This window comes from Mastigoproctus giganteus, chromosome 12, assembly GCF_048544385.1.
Source record: "Mastigoproctus giganteus isolate SK-2022 chromosome 12, ASM4854438v1, whole genome shotgun sequence".
Taxonomy (NCBI): domain Eukaryota; kingdom Metazoa; phylum Arthropoda; class Arachnida; order Uropygi; family Thelyphonidae; genus Mastigoproctus; species Mastigoproctus giganteus.
In genome coordinates this window covers 80,312,502-80,333,860 of record NC_143586.1, presented here as the reverse complement: position 1 = coordinate 80,333,860, position 21,359 = coordinate 80,312,502, and the positions used below count along the sequence as shown (strand labels likewise).

The following is a 21,359-nucleotide window of genomic DNA, read 5'->3' as shown; positions in this document are numbered from 1 at the left end:
TAGAGGGCTATGTTAAAATGATGCTTTTGCACTGATCTATATGTTAGTCATTCTACCTCATAGCATGAGGCCTTTGCTCTTAAATATTTTATAGTCTTTATCACTGCACACCATCAGGCATCTGTCATATTGTGAAGTTTTACTTGTTATTTGTTATTTTGTTATTTGGTTTTTTAGGAGCATTAGCAACTAAGGCCATATTGCTCCGGGAATATGCGGTGGTCATTCCCTGACCTTTCCGTATTTGGTGGTGACGGGCTCGAACCCCCGGTCTGATCAAGAAGCGTGTGTTACGCACTGCTGCTTCTTCCCACCTGGCTACGGAGGAGCCCCGAAGTTTTACTTCACAACTGGGTTGTCACTATTGCAACACCAGGGTACCTACCCACCCACCGAAGAGAAGTCAACAAGCTTTGAAACAGTGCCACCTGGGTGGTGGTATCCGCCGAGAATAAATAACAGTAGTTTTCTCCACTGGTGAAGTGTTATTTATTCGAGGTAGTGCAATATCATGGCAACTCGTTGTGAAGGCATTCACAATATGAGATATAACCAAAACAATGCCAATTTAATTAATTAATTTAACTACTTTGGTAGATGGCTACGTTAAAATGCTTTTGCACTAACCTACATGTTAGTCATTCTACCTCATAGCATGAGGCCTTTGCCCTTAAATATTTTATAGTCATTATTTATTATTATTTTTTTTTCGGTTGATTCGGGTAACCTTGTCTTTATAGTACATTGTTAACCCTTGGCCATTGTGCTGTGATGGGCAGTTGCATTGTAAATTCTTCTTCTCTTACATTGTACAGGGTTACATTTTACAATTTTACAGTAAACGTGCTCATAGAGAATGAGCATTATATACAATCTTTTGTTTGTTTATGGGTAAGCATGCTCACAAAGACTGAACATTACATACAATCTTTGTTTTGTTTGGTTTTTGATTAAAATTAAATCTGTTTACGTTAGTTTCAGAAGTATACGAAAGGCAATTTTAAACTAATCTGAGGACAAGTAACAACTTGAGCAATTTAAACAACAAATTTGTAAAACAAGCAGTCGATTAGACAAAATTTAAATTTAGAAATCGTAATATCTAAACGGTAATAATACATAATAAATTTTAACATAAAATAGAGGAATTTTAACCTAAATATGATATAAGAAGTCCAGAAGATATACAGCCTAAACCTACACATAAGAAATACACTCTGGTGCCTTTTGAAACACCTTGTGTGAGCGTGTTAGTGGCCTTTCCCTCGCAAGGACATCCTTTCAAACTTTCTGGAACGCATTTCACTGAACTAATCAACGTTGTTTCTTTAACTGAAACGAAAAAAAAAATATGCCATATAATTTCTTGTTAAGCTTTACAGAACAGTTAAATATCTTACCCGAGTGGGCTTATCCTGTGTAGTTTTAATAAGTACTGGATTTTCATAACGAACGAGGGACTTTGTTGGTGGTATCATAATGTGTTCTTAGCCAGATGCTTGAGTTACTGCTGCGCATGTGATATCGCAATAATATAACCGAAAAGAAAGTTGTTATAACCATTGCTATGGTAACCACGATAAATTTGAAGTTTGGGAGCAGATGGCAGCACAAGCGTTAAATTTTTTTTTTTTTTAACTATTATTATTTTATTATCATTAGCTATATGATGCAAGGAAGCCTAAGGCTTTTGCTGCACCTGCCAAAAAAAAAAAAAAAAAATTCCCAAGTTACCAGAGAGAGAGAGAGAGAAAGAGGAAATCACCAAGAAGGAGAAGAATGATGATATCCAGCTGAGGATCCTGGGTGTGCCAGGCCCATACTCACCAGATGTGAACCCCTGGGGTTTAATTACTCGTTGTTAAGTTCACATCAAAAATATTGAAATATCATCGAGAAGAGACTTTCGAAATTCAAGACTTTCAAAATAAAAATAAAATGGAAATAACGGCACCTTGAATCCACGAAGCGGATTCAAGGTGCCATTTTTCCGTTATCTAGAAAGTTTATTTTTAATGTATTTAATACAGAAATAAGCATTAGCATTAGTTGAGGCATATGATGCAAGAAAGCAAGCTTGTACACCATCGCCAAAAAAAAAAAAAAAACCTTCCCGTTTCACCCATCGGGTCACTCCAAATGTTTGTCTAGTTCAGCCTTAAATTCATTTAAGCTATCAACTTCCACAACAACAGATGGAAGTCTGTTCCAGAAATCAACTACCCGCTGGCTAAAGGCAAACTTCCGCACATCTATTCTACAACTGTCTTTCCTCAATTTGAATCTACTCCCCTTTACATCATAACTTCAGAGCTAATCGTGAACCAAACCATGATAACCCTGCCTTGCGTTTTTGAAAGTATTGTACCCAGAAAATCCAATTAGTGCAATAATGAATATATTTGTGCAGTGCCGTGTAGGCTAATATTGTTCATGTTGAATGACCAACCTCTTAGCCCAGCAAGCTGCAGACATGACCATAAGGTTTTTGGCGCCCTTAAGATACTTTTATTAAATATTATTATAATAAAAATTTTGAATTTCAGCAGCCCCAGACGTTGGCGCCCCTATGCCCAGTTTACCAGGCATACTCTGTTGCGCCGGCCCCGAGAGTGTGCACCCTACTGGTTACTGCTCTTGTCCCGTGGAGGCAGGTCATTTACTATCTTCATACCTTATTTTATTTGCAGATATGAAATTCTACCCAGTCACCAAGGTGTGTGTGTGTGAGAGAGAGAGAGAGAGAGAGAGAGAGAGAGAGAGAGAGAGAGAGAGAGAGAGAGAGAGAGAGAGAGGGTGCAAATTCAAAGTTACATAATGCTCTCTCAATTCAGAACAAAACATTCAAAGTCACAAGCTGATGTCTGAAATCAGGATTTCAACGTACACAGTTCCGAACAGTAGCTGAAAGTAACATGTTGGAAAATACCAAGAGCATTTTTCATCTCTAGGATTGCAGGTCAATCCATACAGATCCTTTTAAGTGCATCTTTATCAGTTTCTGTGCAGTATAAAAAAATCGTTTACAGATCATATAGTACAAGGATTCCCACAAGTTTCTCAATTGCAACACCAGATGAGGTATACCACGTAGCACGAACCCCGGGGGCTCACATCTGGTGAGTATGGGCTTGGCACACCCAGGGGGTCCTGAGCTGGATATCATCCTTCTTCTCTTTCTTGGTGATTCCCTTCTACTTTTGTCTCTCTCTCTCTCTCTCTCTCTCTCTCTCAGGGTAACTTGGGAGCTTTTTTTTTTCCTGGTGCAGCATAAGCCTCAGGCTTCCTTGCATCATATGTCTATTAATAATAATAATAATAATAATAATCTACAAACATCACGGCACATGGAGCTGCATAGATCTGTCAAGTGTGCGTCCACATGCATTATTCCAAATTCACCATTAGGATTCAGATCTTTCATATACACATTAACTTTCAAGCTCTTGTAATGCTTCAGATCAGCACATTATTTGTCGTGATCAATCTAGTTGCTTTAAAAAACCAACTCGTTATCTGCTGCTGCTCTTCGCTGTGGGAGACAGCTTCGATTCTGTCCTACAAACCTCAGCATCTCTGTATTATGGATTAACCCTTCTGGTCTTGATGTCAGAAGTCCTCTGTTGATAAGTTGAAGTGCGCGACAAGCAACTCCCTATAGAATGGCAGCATTTACGACAATTCAAGACTCTCTTGTCTTGCTTTTATTCATTCCATTCTAAGTATACATTCGGTGCTCACCGATTTATGACCACCTACGTAATACCCTGTTGGGCCACCTATCTAGTTGCAAGAAACATCTCATGATTCTCCATCCTTCGAACCTCAGGATCAGACAAATATATTTTTGGTCTAACTTTCTATCTTCTTGTTGGCATGCTCGGATACAGGAAAAACAATCGGGCCTAACACCGGAACCGTTACCACAAACCCATGTTCGTCCTACCGTTATTCATGATTATGCCTGAATATAAATCGAGCCCACCATCTATTTGCTCTTCGTTGAAGGCTCTATAGGAAGAAATCTGAAAGAGACAGTACTCAACACAAGAATTTGAACATAAATTCTTTTCCTTTATTGAAGTTAGGAAAACCTGACCTAATCTAGACAACCATCTAGTTCTTACATTGCTTAAAATCAACTCATCATCTGTCGCTGCAGGAGACCCCTTAAATTGTCCTACAAAACTCAGGATCTCCATGTTATGGATTAACCCTTCTGTCTTGATGTCAGAAGTCCTCTGCTATTATTATTATTATTAGTCATATGATGCAAGGAATCTTGAGGCTAATGCTGCACCAGCCAAAAAAAGTTTTCTGAATTACTCTGTGAGAGAGAGAGAGAGAGAGAGAGAGAGAGAGAGAGAGAGAGAGAGAGAGAGAGAGAGAGAGAGAGAGAGAGAGAGAGAGAGAAGTAGAAACGAATCACCAACAAAGAGAAGAATGATGATATCCAGCTCAGAACCCTGGGTGTGCCAAGCCCATACTCACCAGATGTGAGCCCCTGGACTTTGATATGGTTGTAGTGCACGACAAGCAACTCCCCATAGAATCATAACATTTATCTCGCATCCTCCCTTGTCCTGCTCTTATTCATTCCATTCTAAGTATACGCTCAGTGCTCACCGAATTATGACCAGCTACGCAATGGCATGTTGGTCCACCGTTCGCAAGGATAACAGCCGCTGTTTGCCTAGGCATTAACTCTACTAGATGTTTGAAGGCGTCTAAAGGGATTTGCAGCCATGCTGCCTGGTTTGCACTCCTTTGCTTACTTGAAGCCCACTATCAAATTCAAGGTAATAACCTCTGGTTCATAGCATCCCTCCTCCATGACAGGGCATTACAGATTGATGCCCATGGACAATCGCACAAGAAGGCGAAGGCTTTCCAGTGTTGGAATAAATAATAATCGCTTGTCCATAGTCCTCACTTTCTGTTCCAAATATCCCATAAGTGTTCAATTAGATTGAGGCCAGGCGAATACGGAGGCCAATCAAGATGGGTGATATATGCATTGTGTTCCTTGAACTACTCATGTACAGTCAGGACCCAATGACACAGCCCGTTATCGTCTTGGAAGATGCCGTTTCTGTCCGGAAGAAATGCAACACTGCAAGGTACCTATGGTCACCTAAGAGCTGCCAATATAACCCTACCAGTCAAATGTTGGTCCCACACTCACCACGAGTCCTAGTTATTGTCAGCAAAACATGTCCCATGTTTAAGCAACCGTTCCTTTTGCCTGGATATTGGGCACTATGTACAATGGATCCGTGTAGTTTGCAGTGCACACGGTGTGCAGACTCCGTGTGCACGGTGTGCAGACTCCGTGTGAACTGCACACGGAGTCCGCTAGCATGTTGCACCACGTATTTGGATTCATCCGATGACCACACTTGTTTCCATTCCTCCACTGTCTAACCAGCATGTTGTTGACACCACAGCATTGGCCATTGATAGTGATTTGTGGAAGGAGAGGGTACTTCTTGGGTCGTCTGCTATGGAACTCCATAGCAGACAACCTGAGAAATTGTGTTGCGATGTCAACAGTCTCAAGGTGGCCCATACAAAGCGCTGCACCCTTCACTCACCACGAACATACACTTTGGGTAATCCTTTAGTTCTGTCAGTGGGATGTGGTTTGACATCATTCTTTGTACACCTTAACCACAGTGGGCCACGAGCAACCAACAAGATGAGCCGTTTCAGATATCGAAGTACCCACCACACGAGCTCCCATATTCATGCCCTCTTTGCTATAATTACTGTTCCATAACTGCTACTTTACTGCTTTGACTTGCATGACCAGATGCAAATTACTAGTGCTGTAGCATAAGTCATTCGGAATTTTATATAGTGAGCTATGCAGCATAGTCCATTACAGATGTTTAAATGTGAGGTGTTCATAATTCATTGACACTGAGTGTATATATCAACTTCACTATATCTTTGCTCTAAAAGGACGTTTTCATTTAAATTTCATTTCATTTAAACTACCATTACGGGTAAAGGGAAAGGGTTATTGCTTCCGTAAAGGCGACTACGATGGACTGAGACAGTATTTAAATTCTATACAGTGGGACCAACTGATGATGTTACCAACAGCAAATTCAAAATGGGAAGATTTCAAAGAACTTATCTTGGAAGCTACTAGGCTTTACATACCAACTAAGAAATATTGTTCAAGGTTTAGGCCAAAATGGATGTCAGATGAACTAATGAGACATATGGCAGAGAAGAAAAATGCATGGGATACTTACAAATTAACACATGACACAGAAGCCTATGATAGATACAAGTTGATATGCAACCAAGTTCCAAAAGAGGTTAGGCAGGCGAAGGCAGATTACGAGAAATCCTTGGCAAGGGATGCAAAGAAAAACAGCAAAGAGTTCTTTACTTATGTAAACTCTAGAAGGAAGGGGGATGAATCAGATTTGGTCCACTTGATATTGATGGGTCAACTGTTGATGATCCTGCTCAGGTAGCTAACAAACTAAATGAATATTTTGCATCGATATTCACACATGAGGAGTTATTCAGCAAGGGGAATGCCAGAGGTGTATTCAACTCTAGCAGTAAGCTACAGAATCTTGAAATAACTGGGAGTAAAGTGGAGGAGAAACTGTTGAAGATAAACACAAGAAAGGCACCCGGGGTGGATGGGATCTATCCAGTTATATTAAAGGAGGCAGCAAAGGAAGTAAGCAAACCCTTAGCCATAATTATGAGAGCTTCCTTGGACTCAGGGGAGGTACCCATAGACTGGAAATGTGCAAATGTGACCCCAATTCACAAAGGAGGATCAAAGGCTGACACAAGTAATTATAGACCTGTGAGCTTAACTTCTGTTCCAGGAAAATTAATGGAGGCACTGGTTAAAGAAGCACTGCAGGATCATTTAGACAAGACTTCAGTTGTAGCTCAGACACAGCATGGTTTTGTTAAGGGGAAGTCTTGCCTAACCAACTTGATTGGATACTATGATGCAGTCACAAAAGAACTGGATGCAGGGAATAACTTTGATATTATATACTTGGATCTTAGAAAGGCTTTTGATACTGTTGCACATAGAAGACTGCTACACAAATTGGAGCAGTGTGACATTGGAGGCAAATTGCTGCTATGGATAAAGGGGTGGTTGAGGGGGAGAAGACAGAGAGTGGTAATCAATGGACACTGCTCATCGTGGACTAATGTTATTAGTGGAGTCCCTCAGGGCTCAGTGTTGGGTCCATTATTGTTTTCTGTATTTATAAATGATATTGATGATGGTATATCAAGCTTAATGTCCAAGTTTGCAGATGATACAAAGGTTGGCAGGGTTGTCAAGGACACTACTCACACTATGCTGCTGCAACAGGATCTGGAAAGGTTGAGCAGATGGGCTGAGAGGTGGCAAATGAAGTTTAACATTGACAAATGTAAAGTACTACACATGGGAAACAGCAACCCCAGAGCAACGTATCAACTCTGTGGTACTACACTGACAGGGGTAGAGAATGAAAGGGACTTGGGGGTGATTGTGCAGGCAGATATGAAGTTCTCTGAGCAGTGCAGACGGGCTGCAAGAGTAGCTCATGGAGTATTGTCAATGATATACAGGAATTTTTCCAGCAGGGATAAGGAGGTGATTGTTCCATTGTATAAGGCAATGGTCAGGCCACACCTAGAGTACTGTATACAGGTCTGGAGGCCTCATTTCAAGAAAGATGTAGAGCTGCTGGAACGAGTACAGAGAAGGGCAACAAAATTAGTGAATGGAACAAAGGGGTGCTCTTACGAAGAAAGGCTTAAGTTTTGCAAATTACAGTGTCTGGAGACTAGGCACCAACGAGGTTGTTGTTATTTGGTTTTTTTTAGGAGCATTAGCAACTAAGGCCATATTGCTCCGACCAACGAGGTGATCTGATAGAGGTGTATAAAGCCTTGAATGGTTTAAGCATGCTCAATGCTGATGGGATTCTTCCTCTAGCTCAGAAAAATCACCTGAGAGGGCATAAATTCAAATTGAGGAAAGACAGATGTAGGAAAGACGTGCGGAAATTTGCCTTTAGCCAGCGGGTGGTTGGTTGGTGGAACAGACTGCCATCCCTTGTGGTGGAGGTTGATAGCCTAAATAAGTTTAAGGCTCAGCTGGACAGGTATTTTGAACGAACAGAGGGGTGAAGTGGAAGTGGGTTTTTTTTTTTTTTTTGGCTGATGCTGCATAAGCTTGCTTTCTTGCATCAAATGCCTCTACTAATGCTAATGCTAAATCATTCTTCTCTTGAAAACGACTTGTGCAAACTAGGAATGCCAAAAATCCTATTGTGTTAACCAGCAGATGCTCAACCTGTTTAGACTAGGATCATTTTCCATCAGCTGGAGCCGCAAATCTTCATATTCATGGCACCGATACATGTGATCTCATGTTTCTCTAACTCCACACTTCTCCCGATCAGAAACATCAAGTCATTCAGTCATTCGAATGAAGAACTATATCCTATTAATATAAACATGGAATGGAGATGAGGCACAGATCATTTATAAAGTAGTATTGAAGCCTATTAACATCTTGAATACATTTCGGAGCGACCATCTCTTTCTCTAACTTCATCCAGCGGTCTTGCCAATTGAGCATGTTGATTAATTGATTAAACCGTTTCCTTTGTTATTTGAAATATCTACCTGTATACCCATCAGTTTACGTGATGGAAATATGAATACAATAGCACATATGTCAACAAATTAGATAGAGATCAAGTGACATTCGAGGAGATATTAGTAAAGCTTTAGTCGATACAATGCGACAGCTAAACAGTTTTCTGAGCATACTGCATTGAACAGTGAGAAACTTTCTCGTATTTTTACTTTGAAGTCTATCTGTGATCAAAGCAAACACACCATATCCCACAAGTAGAAAAATACAATATTACATTAAATATAGTTCCTAGCCCATTTTTTCCATGTTCTCAATACCTATGAACCATTTAATTTTTTTTTGAGATGCAATTTATATGCATAAAAAATTTTAGTCCTCTAACTGGATTACCAAATATTTCACACTTTTAACTAATTCTACGCCCATCTATTAAAGCACGAAGATGCCTATTTACGGACAAACTTCCTTTCCAGAGAAGACACTATTTTGGTTTTTAATATATTTTGTATAGCCTGCACCAATTGGCCAACTGTCTCAGTAAATGATTCGACCTTTCAATTTCTCTACAAGCAAACTTAACACAGGATCCCCTTCCCTACATCATTGCAGAAATCCCAGTTAAAAAAAAATCACCAAAAGGCTCTTCAATTAGAACTAGCAGAGACGTGCTAGTTGTAATTGAACATGCAGAGACACTAGTTTTTCTTCGGCTACAGAAATTGACAACACACCCCAAAACTTTCCATTCAGACGATCCAGTCATACTGACTCCAGAAACAGCAAAACACCAGCTTGAGCAATGCTTCCAGTTTCAACCCATCCCGGAAAGCCACTAATTTTACAGACAGCAATTGGCATCATCGATTTACAGAGCATGTAATAATCATCATGTAGAACACAAACAAGTTCTATAATACTGTAGCCAACTTGCAGGATTATTGTTTGTTTGTTATTTGGTTTTTAGGAGCATTAGCAACTAAGGTCATGTTGCTCCAGGGATATGCGGTGGTTATTCCCTGACCTTTCCTCACCCTCCATATTTGGTGATCACGGGCTCGAACCCCGGTCTAATCTAGAAGCGTGTGTCGCACTTCTGATCCTGCCCACCTGGCTAGAGGCGCCTTGCAGGATTATGTTATTTCCAATTAGTAAATAAATTTGATGAATTTGAGGTATTGCTCAAAACATCAAAGGCAGATATTGTGGGGGTTTCAGAGACGTGGTGTCACACAGATATAAGAAATGCAGAACTGGAATTTGGGGAGTACAATGTCTACAGAAAGGATAGACAGGATAGGAAGGGAGGAGGGGTTATGCTATTAGTTAAAAAACACATAAAATCCAAGGAAGTGAAGCCAGTCGACATCGCTGGACAGTGCAGTGTCGAGTCAGTTTGGTGTGACATAAGCATTGGGAGATCAAAATTGAGAGTAGGAGTGTGCTATAGGCCTAATGACTCTGATGAGTATAATAAGAAACTGTTCAGAGAAATAGAGTGGGCCAGTAAATCAGAGAGTCTTATAATGGGGGATTTTAATTTCCCAGATATTGACTGGAATTTGGGGGCTGGTCACTCACACAGTAGCAAGGCTTTTGTGGATTTATTGGATGATTGTTTTCTACATCAGCATGTTCGGGAGGCAACTAGAGGGAGTAATACTCTTGATTTGATTATCAGTAGTGATTCTTCATGCATTAAGAATCTGCAGATAAATGAACCACTTGGTGGCAGTGATCACAGTGTGCTGAAGTGGGAGTTACTCAAAGAGGTAACTACCATTAGGGGTAAAGGGAAGGGGTATTGCTTTCGTAAAGGTGACTACAATGGACTGAGACAGTATTTAAATTCTATACAGTGGGATCAACTGATGATATTGCCAACAGCAAATTCAAAATGGGAAGCATTCAAAGAACTTATCGTGGAAGCTACTAGGCTTTACATACCAACTAAGAAATATTGTTCAAGGTTTAGGCCTAAATGGTTGGCAGATGAACTAATGAGGCATATGGAAGAGAAGAAAAATGCATGGGATACATACAAATTAACACGTGACACGGACGCCTATGATAGATACAAGTCACAAAGGAGGTTAGGCAGGCGAAGGCAGATTACGAGAGATCCTTGGCAAGGGATGCGAAGAAAAACAGCAAAGAGTTCTTTACTTATGTAAACTCTAGAAGGAAGGGGATGAATCAGATTGGTCCACTTGAGATCGATGGGTCAACTGTTGATGACCCTGCTCGGGTAGCTAACAAACTAAATGAATATTTTGCATCGACATTCACACATGAGGAGTTATTCAGCGAGGGGAATGCCAGAGGTGTATTCAACTCTAGCAGTAAGCTAGAGAATCTTGTAATAACTGAGAGCAAAGTGGAGGAGAAATTGTTGAAGATAAACACAAGAAAGGCACCTGGGGTGGATGGGATCTATCCAGTTATATTAAAGGAGGCAGCAAAGGAGGTAAGCAAACCCTTAGCCATAATTATGAGAGCTTCCTTGGACTCAGGGGAGGTACCCATTGACTGGAGAAGTGCAAATGTGACCCCAATTCACAAAGGGGGATCAAAGGCTGACACACGTAATTATAGACCTGTGAGTTTAACTTCTGTTCCCGGAAAATTAATGGAGGCACTGGTGAAAGAAGCACTGCAGGATCATCTAGACAAGACTTCAGTTATAGCTAGGACACAGCATGGTTTTGTTAAGGGGAAGTCTTGCCTGACCAATTTGATTGGATACTATGATGCAGTCACAAAAGAACTGGATGCAGGGAATAACTTTGATATTATATACTTGGATCTTAGAAAGGCTTTTGATACTGTTGCACATGGAAGACTGCTGCACAAATTGGAGCAGTGTGGCATTGGAGGCAAGTTGCTGCTATGGATAAAGGGGTGGTTGAGGGGGAGAAGACAGAGAGTGGTAATCAATGGACACTGCTCATCGTGGACTAATGTTATTAGTGGAGTCCCTCAGGGTTCAGTATTGGGGTCTTTATTGTTTTCTGTATTTATAAATGATATTGATGATGGTATATCAGGCTTAATGTCCAAGTTTGCAGACGATACGAAGGTTGGCAGGGTTGTCAAGGACACTACTGACACTATGCTGCTGCAACAGGATTTGGAAAGGTTGAGCAGATGGGCTTCGAGGTGGCAAATGAAGTTTAACATTGACAAATGTAAAGTACTACATATGGGAAACAGCACCCCAGAGCAACGTATCAACTCTGTGGTACTACACTGACAGTGGTAGAGAATGAAAGGGACCTGGGGGTGGTGGTGCAGGCAGATATGAAGTTCTCTGAGCAGTGCAGACGAGCTGCAAGAGTAGCTCATGGTGTATTGTCAATGATATATAGGAATTTTTCTAGCAGGGATAAGGAGGTGATTATTCCCTTGTATAAGGCAATGGTCAGGCCACACCTAGAGTACTGTATACAGGCCTGGAGGCCTCATTTCAGGAAGGATGTAGAGCTGCTGGAAAGAGTACAGAGAAGGGCAACTAGATTGGTGAATGGGACAAAGGGGTTCTCTTACGAAGAAAGGCTTAAGTTTTGCAAATTACAGTGTCTGGAAACTAGGCACCAGCGGGGTGATCTGATAGAGGTGTACAAAGCCTTGAATGGTTTGAGCATGCTCAATGCTGATGGGATTCTTCCTCTAGCTCAGAAAAATCACCTGAGAGGGCATAAATTCAAATTGAGGAAAGACAGATGTAGAATAGATGTGCGGAAATTTGCCTTTAGCCAGCGGGTGGTTGGTGGGTGGAACAGACTTCCATCCCTTGTCGTGGAAGTTGATAGCCTAAATAAGTTTAAGGCTCAGCTGGACAGGTATTTCGAACGAACAGAGGGGTGAAGTGGAAGTGGTTATTTTTATTTATTTATGTTACTTTTTTTTTTTTTTTTTTTTTTGGCTGATGCTGCATAAGCTTGCTTTCTTGCATCAAATGCCTCTACTAATGCTAATGCTAATGCTAATGCTAATTATGTATAACATACAGCGCCCACACTGAGTGAAAAATGCATGAGTTCTAATTCCTTCTTTGATAAAAGGAATATTTAGGGACCTTTTTCACGTGACTGAGTTAGGCGGGGATTTTCTCCGGGAACTCCGCTTTTTCACCCAGAAAACAGGCAAATTGACTAAGAACACAATGCAATTTACAGACATTACATATACGGTGCAATATGGCCTAAGTCGATGATGCACTGAAAACCCTCTCCCCTAATAACAGTATATCACAACACAAACAGTATTTTGTTAACTTATGACCGTTTCTTTGGTTTGCTCATATACATAAAATGTTGTCACTGATGAAATAAACCATGATTATTTGAGTTTATGAAACTTCTGTTTTTATTAATTTAATTTTAGTGTAGTTGTCCTGGCATTGACTGTTTCTGCATTATCTCCAAAGGACATGCTTAAATGATAGTGTAATTCAAAGTTGTTGTTGTTGGTAATATTGAAAGTTTTAGCCCAAAGCCTGCAATATTGTGCCATTCAAGTTATTAATATATATAAAAGTTTAGTCTTTAAATTTTTAGGTTAGAGAACATCATTATCTTCTCTAGGGAGAATAATTCATCTTGGTTTGCCTCGTTTTTCATCATGTGTTTCATTGCTATAAGTTCCCATAAAATTCTGAGATAAAAATGTTTCTAGCTTTCCTGTTGATAATAGGAATTGTAGGCAAACGTTTTTCACTATGATAACATTACAGCAGCAAGTACACCATGGAGGGCCTTCACTTCTGAGAAGACAAAGATGATTTATTATTATTATTAGCCATATGGTGAAAGAAAACCCGAGGATTTTGCTGCACCAGCCAAAAAAAAAAAAAAAAAAAAATGCTGAGTTACCCTGAGAGTGAGAGAATCACCAAGAAAGAGAAGAATGATGATATCCAGCTCAGGACTCTGGGTGCCAAGCCTATACTCGCCAGATGTGAGCCCCTGGGGTTATATTAGCATTCAATGCATATTATTGCAAGGATCACTTCTTGTCTTCTGGTACTGGAAGTCCAGAAGAACGACTGGTTCTTAATTTCCATAAGTTTATTTTTGTTATGTTGTTGCCACATACATTTGCCATTGTAACAGACTTTTTGTATAATGGTTTTGGAGTCTTGAACATGGATCACATCAGTCACATTTGAATTTATTGATTCTGTTGCTGCCTAATTTGCCTTTTCATTTCTGAGTATTCCAGAATGAGCTGGGATTCAGCAGAATACTGCTGTATGTTGTTTGTCATGTCGGTGTATGTCTGAATCTGATGTTTCAGCAGAGGATGGTAACTGGGTGTTTCATTCTGCATTTTGACAGAGCTTAAAAAGTCAGTATAGATGATATGCAGTTTTTTAAGAACCCCAGGGGCTCACATCTGGTATGAGCTTGGAACACAGGTCCTGAGCTGGATATCATTATTCTTCTCTTCCTTGGTGATTCTCTTCTTCTTCTTTCTCAGGTTAACTCAGAATTTTTTTTTTTGACTGGTGCAGCATAAACCTCAGGCTTCCTTGCACCATGTGGCTAATAATAATAAGTGCTTAAGAGCTGGGTATATAGGAAAACATTCTGCATAGAAATTGCTGATGTCCATTAGTAGAGAAGCAGAACAATTAAAGCAGGTAGGACCTCTTTCACTGTTCAGCACATGCTGTTTTATCTGATTATGAGCCATCACTGTATGTGATTATACAGGCGCCTCCGTAGCCAGGTGGGCAGGAGCAGTAGTGCGTAGCACAGGCTTCTTGATTAAACTGGGGTTCGAGCCTGTGACCACCAAATACGGAAGATGCAGAAGGTCAGGGAATGACCACCGCATATCACCAGCCCAGATAAAGGGTGAGAGTTGGCGTCAGGAAGGGCATCCGGCCGTAAAAATTGCATGCCAAAACAATAAAAACGCTGACCCCATATATAATGGGAAAAAGAGAGGGAAAAAAAAACTGCATGTGATTATACTAAAATAACTTTGGGTGTGGCTAGCATGAAGTTGTTTTACATTTAAGCTAGCCAAAGAATATCTGCCACACTGCCCGAAATAACTATAACATTTAACCATAATTCTAGTCCATATGGAGAGTTAGAAAAAGTCCACATATTGAAATCTGAAGTGATCTTATGCAGTCTTAACGCCTGCAGGTGCACTGAAACAAGGTTTATTTATATATTGCACTAGCCATTGAGGCTGGAAGTAGTTTGGCCAAATAGAATGAATTGGCAGGCTCCAAATTTTGGATAAATAGGTCGCTAATAAAAGTTTCCTTCTGAGATATGTTTGCTCGTAAGCTTCTACAATCTTTGAGCATTAGGAGCTTCTAACAGCTCCTAATGCAATTCTGAGAGTGTTGCGTTGGATAGGTTCAAGCCATGCTAGTGCACTCTTCCTGGCAGAGTCATAGACTGGAGAGTCTATCCAGATGCGATCTGATTAAAGCTCGGTAGAGATTGAGATGGTTAGTATGATCAGTACTCCAGTTGGCAGATATTAAAGTAAGAATTTCATTTTTTTTTATGAGCAGTTCATTTGGATTTGCTTTATATGTACCATGAAGTTGTTTCTCTCCCACATTAATCCAATGAAGCACATGGTGCTAGTGAATGGGATTATATGGTCCTGTAAGTATAACTGAGCGTCCAGATGTGGATTTTTACAGAAATACATTGCTATTGTTTTGTGATAGATGATAGCCATTATAGTTTGTCCATGAAGTGATTCTACTGATTGTGATGTGCAGTTGTCTTCCTGCATATTATATATCTTGAGGGTTACATGATATTGACTGCAAAAAGATATGCTTGCATTAAATTTGGAAGGTGATTAGTTGATTAAGTCTAAGAACACGAAGAGTGGGGTTTGGTATCAATCCCTGTGGTACTCCTTGTGTATAATGCTAGAAAAAAATATTTTGATAAGAGTACTTGGAAACTTTTAAACAAAGAGGGGAGTTGCCACAAGTCCTGGCTTATAAAGATCCTGAAGGATTCCATAACACCAACTAGTATCAAATTTTTCTATATGCACTCACCATAGCCATGTTCTTTTTTAATGAATACATTGCGGATATTAGATTTTACTTTGATCATAAAGTCAAAGGGCGGATCTGTGCCTGCAAAAGCCAAATTGACTGGCATTTAGCAAGTTTCGAGTTTTTAAAAGCCAAGTTAAGCGGCTATGAATCCTTTGTAGTTTCCCAAGACAGCTGGAAAGCAATATCATATAATAATTCCAAGGATTTGAAGGGTCTTTCCTTGTTTTAAAATGCTAGTTATTGAATGGCTCCAAAAACTCAGATAAACATTTTATAGTAAAATACAGTTGTATTTATTAGGCCTTCCAAGTCTGCTTCATTGAAGTGTAATAACATTGAGTTAAAAATTCCACCCAGACCAGCTGCACAATCACCAGTTTTAGCAATGGACTGTTTCAGTTTAGCATTAGCATTAGTAGAGGCATTTGATGCAAGAAAGCAAGCTTATGCAGCATCAGCCAAAAAAAACAAAAAAAACCCACTTCCACTTCACCAATCTGTTCGTTCAAAATACCTGTCCAGCTGAGCCTTAAACTCATTTAGGCTATCAACTTCCACGACAAGGGATGGAAGTCTGTTCCACCAACCAACCACTCGCTGGTTAAAGGCAAATTTCCGCACGTCTATCCTACATCTGTCTTTCCTCAATTTGAATTTATGCCCTCTCAGGTGATTATTCTGAGCGAGAGGAAGAATCCCATCAGCATTGAGCATGCTTAAACCATTCAATGCTTTATACACCTCTATCAGATCACCTCGCTGGTGCCTAGTCTCCAGACACTGTAATTTGCAAAACTTAAGCCTTTCTTTGTAAGAGCACCCCTTTGTTCCATTCACTAATCTTCTCTGTACTCGTTCCAGCATCTCTACATCCTTCTTGAAATGAGGCCTCCAGACCTGTATACAGTACTCTAGGTGTGACCTGACCATTGCCTTATACAAAGGAATAATCACCTCCTTATCCCTGCTAGAAAAGTTCCTATATATCATTGACAATACACCATGAGCTACTCTTGCAGCCCGTCTGCACTGCTCAGAGAACTTCATATCTGCCTGCACAACCACCCCCAGGTCCCTTTCATTCTCTACCACTATCAGTGTAGTACCACAGAGTTGATACGTTGCTCTGGGGTTGCTGTTTCCCATGTGTAGTACTTTACATTTGTCAATGTTAAACTTCATTTGCCACCTCTCAGCCCATCTGCTCAACCTTTCCATATCTTGTTGCAGCAGCATAGTGTCAGTAGTGTCCTTGACAACCCTGCAACACTTTGTATCGCCTGCAAACTTCGACATTAAGCTTGATATACCATCATCAATATCATTTATGAATACAGAAAACAATAATGGACCCAACACTGAGCCCTGAGGGACTCCACTAATAACATTAGTCCACGATGAGCAGTGTCCATTGATTACCACTCTCTGTCTTCTTCCCCTCAGCCACCCCTTTATCCACAGCAGCAATTTGCCTCCAATGTCACACTGCTCCAATTTGTGCAGCAGTCTTCCATGTGCAACAGTATCAAAAGCCTTTCTAAGATCCAAGTATATAATATCAAAGTTATTCCCTGCATCCAGTTCCTTTGTGACTGCATCATAGTATCCAATCAAACTGGTCAGGCAAGACTTCCCCTTAACAAAACCATGCTGTGTCTGAGCTATAACTGAAGTCTTGTCTAAATGATCCTGCAGTGCTTCTTTAACTAGTGCCTCCATTAATTTTCCTGGAACAGAAGTTAAACTCACAGGTCTATAATTGCTTGTGTCAGCCTTTGATCCTCCTTTGTGAATTGGGGTCACATTTGCACATCTCCAGTCCATGGGTACCTCCCCTGAGTCCAAGGAAGCTCTCATAATTATGGCTAAGGGTTTGCTTACTTCCTTTGCTGCCTCCTTTAATATAACTGGATAGATCCCATAGACCCCAGGTGCCTTTCTTGTGTTTATCTTCAACAATTTCTCCTCCACTTTACTCTCAGTTATTACAAGATTCTCTAGCTTACTGCTAGAGTTGAATACACCTCTGGCATTCCCCTCGCTGAATAACTCCTCATGTGTGAATGTCGATGCAAAATATTCATTTAGTTTGGTAGCTACCTGAGCAGGATCATCAACAGTTGACCCATCGATATCAAGTGGACCAATCTGATTCATCCCCTTCCTTCTAGAGTTTACATAAGTAAAGAACTCTTTGCTGTTTTTCTTCACATCCCTTGCCAAGGAGCTCTTGTAATCTGCCTTCGCCTGCCTAACCTCCTTTGTAACTTGGTTACAGATCAACCTGTATCTATCATAGGCTTCTGTGTCACGTGTTAATTTGTATGTATCCCATGCATTTTTCTTCTCTGCCATATGCCTCATTAGTTCATCTGACATCCATTTAGGCCTAAACCTTGAACAATATTTCTTAGTTGGTATGTAAAGCCTAGTAGCTTCCAAGATAAGTTCTTTGAATGCTTCCCATTTTGAATTTGCTGTTGGTAACATCATCAGTTGATCCCACTGTATAGAATTTAAATACTGTCTCAGTCATTCGTAGTCGCCTTTACGAAAGCAATACCCCTTCCCTTTACCCCTAATGGTAGTTACCTCTTTGAGTAACTCCCACTTCAGAACACTGTGATCACTGCCACCTAGTGGTTCATTTATCTGCAGATTCTTAATGCATGAAGAATCACTACTGATAATCAAATCAAGAGTATTACTCCCTCTAGTTGCCTCCTGAACATGCTGATGTAGAAAACAATCATCCAATAAATCCACAAAAGCCTTGCTAGTATGTGAGTGACCAGCCCCCAAATTCCAGTCAATATCTGGGAAATTAAAATCCCCCATTATAAGACTTTCTGATTTACTGGCCCACTATTTCTCTGTACAGTTTCTTATTATACTCATCAGAGTCATTAGGCCTATAGCACACTCCTACTCTCAATTTTGATCTCCCAATGCTTATGTCACACCAAACTGACTCGACACTGCACTGTCCAGCGATGTCGACTGGCTTCACTTCCTTGGATTTCATGTGTTTCTTAATTAATAGCATAACCCCTCCTCCATTCCTATAGACATTGTACTCCCCAAATTCCAGTTCTGCATTCCTTATATCTGTGTGACACCACGTCTCTGAAATCCCAACAATATCTGCCTTTGATGTTTTGAGCAATACCTCAAATTTATCAAATTTATTTACTAAACTCCTAGCATTGGTGTACACGCAAGTATACATGCACCTGCTCTTCCACTTAGCCACCCTAACACAACACATGTGTTCACTTGTACCCCCATGATTCCCAGCAGTCTCTGAAATATCCTGCATCTTATTTTCCAATAGAAGCAGTGCAAGAATCACTTCCTCCTCTGCCAGTGGCTACTGTTAATCTATTAGTCCTTGTATCCCCCCAATCTAGCAGTTTTCCGACGCACCTAACACTGCCTCGATAGCATCAGCAAATATTCTTGCACCCTTTCTATTTAAGTGTATCCCATCCCTGTAGAAGCAGTCTCTCCTGTTAACAAGTACAGACCAGGCTGAAAAAAATTCTACCCCTTGAGCCCTGCACAATCTTTCCAGGGCCATATTGATCGACAGGGCTCTCATCATATACTCCCTCCTATCATGTCTGGGGAATTGCAGACACTTTCAAATTCAACCCTAATTCACGGATTTTTTTCATCAGTGACCTGTACTTGTTAAGTAATTCCACCGGTCTCCTACTCTTAATATCATTAGTGCCAACGTGTACAACTGTACACCTTTTGTGCCCTTAAAAGATGATATCCGCTCTACAACGTCATCAACCTTTGCCCCTGGCAGTCATACCCTGGTCCTGTTCCACCTATCCTTTTTACAAAGCATGTTTCCCGTTTCCCTGACAATAGTCACCAACAACTACTAGTTCCTTTGGGACCAGCGCATTCTGCCTTAGTGGTTGCCGCTGTGTTGCGCGATGACCAAGTGCAAGCTCTGGCATTGGTGTGGGCAGCTGAGAGCTTGATGGGCCCCTCACTTGTAATCCTTCGAGGGCATCCACCCTGTCCTTCAAGCTCTCATATAGGCCCATAACAACGCTGAGTTGTCGCCTGATTTCCTTACACTCCTTGCATCGCGCACATACAAAGACATCCCCCATGGCAGTATCATGTCCCATACCTGACTGCTCCGCAAACATCAAGCAAATAGTGCATCTTAAAAAGTTATAATTGAAACAGCTGGTTATGGAGGAAGGTGGTACTGATACGGAACTTAATTTTAAATTATTGAGCATGAGATTTTCATAAAATGTTGAGCTGTATGTTGCTTCTGCTTACAAATGTTTTCCCTAGAATGTTTGCAATATCTTTTGGAGAGAATTCATTCCTATTCCAGTTGACTATTGCAGAGTTAGCTGATGGAAACTTGCCATTGAGCAGTTGTTTTAATAGCATCAGCAACTAAGGCCATTGCTCCATGTATATTGTGCGTGTTCTGAGGTAGATTTTGGTTGCTGGACCATTCAGCAGGCTGACCTTCCAAAAGCATGAAACGATGAATCAAATATTTACATTATTATATTGTAACAATTACTGATATTGGTGTCTTTAACTGATGAAGCAAATCTGATCCAAGGATCTTTCTTCACTTTTCTGATAACTTGTCTGGCCTTTGTTCCAAGTTGGAACATCATACTCTAGTAGGATATTTGTGGAACCAGCATCATACTCTTTCTCCATTTTGGCTTTTTACATACCTAATTGCAACAGTGAATAGTCTGTCTTTGGCGTGGTAATATTTGTGGGATAGAAGTGCTTGCAGCATCTATCCCACAAACATCACTTTGTCATGTAATCATTTACTGCATTGATCAGTGGAATGGATAAAATTCTGATCTAATTTCACATGAAAACCAAAAGTTGACCAGGTTGCCATTGTAACCTGCTACTTCCTACAATGTAGCCAGGTGGGCAGGAGCAGCAGTGCGTAGCACACGCTTCTTGATTAGACCAGGGTTCGAGTCTGCGACCACCAAATACGGAGGATGCGGAAAGGTCAGGGAATGACCATCACACATCTCCGGAACAATATGGCCCTAGTTGTTAATGCTCCTAAAAAAACCAAATAACAAAAAAAAAAAAAATAATAACTTCCTACAAGGTTCATTACAAGTGTTTTTCTTTTAGTAACTTGCAGATTGGGAAATGATTACTGTTTAGTGGATCATGGTAAACTGACCACAGTTTGGGTATGGTGAAGAATGCAGATAGACAGGTTAACTGCTGAGGTTGACCAACAAAGTAGGTATAAGTGCTGTTGCATCATTTTGATGTATTTAGCAAGGTGATATGGTGGATGCATCCACAAATGGAGGTATTGAAGTCCCCTGATAGTGATTTTTTTAAATTGTTTCAATGTATTCATTTAACTTATTGCACAATGTATTTAAAATACACAGTCATATGTATTTTTTTATATTCATTCTTTGATGTTTTTTAGCCCAGTAGCCACTGTTTTCTCAATAATGAGATTTTATGAATATAGTGCCCAATTATTCATAATAATTGCATGGATACCACTGCACCAAAATACAACATGCTCCCGACAGTCATTTTCTTTATTTTTTGGCAGATGGAAAATAGTTTTGAATGTAACCTATTCCTAAACATAAAACTCTTCCATTTTTAAAG

The 21,359-nt window shown here is 40.3% G+C and overlaps 1 protein-coding gene across 1 annotated transcript in view; it reads right to left on the bottom strand.

Annotated features, from left to right (window-relative positions):
- Nucleotides 1-1,564, bottom strand: part of LOC150077225 (33 kDa inner dynein arm light chain, axonemal-like) — a 57,962-nt gene extending 56,398 nt beyond the window's left edge. The window contains exon 1 of the mRNA XM_090385820.1: nucleotides 1,401-1,564. Within this exon, the coding sequence (XP_090241946.1) occupies nucleotides 1,401-1,478 (78 nt within the window). The 5' untranslated portion in view covers nucleotides 1,479-1,564. The remainder of the gene's footprint in view (nucleotides 1-1,400) is intronic.
- Between the last annotated feature and the right edge of the window lie 19,795 nt (nucleotides 1,565-21,359).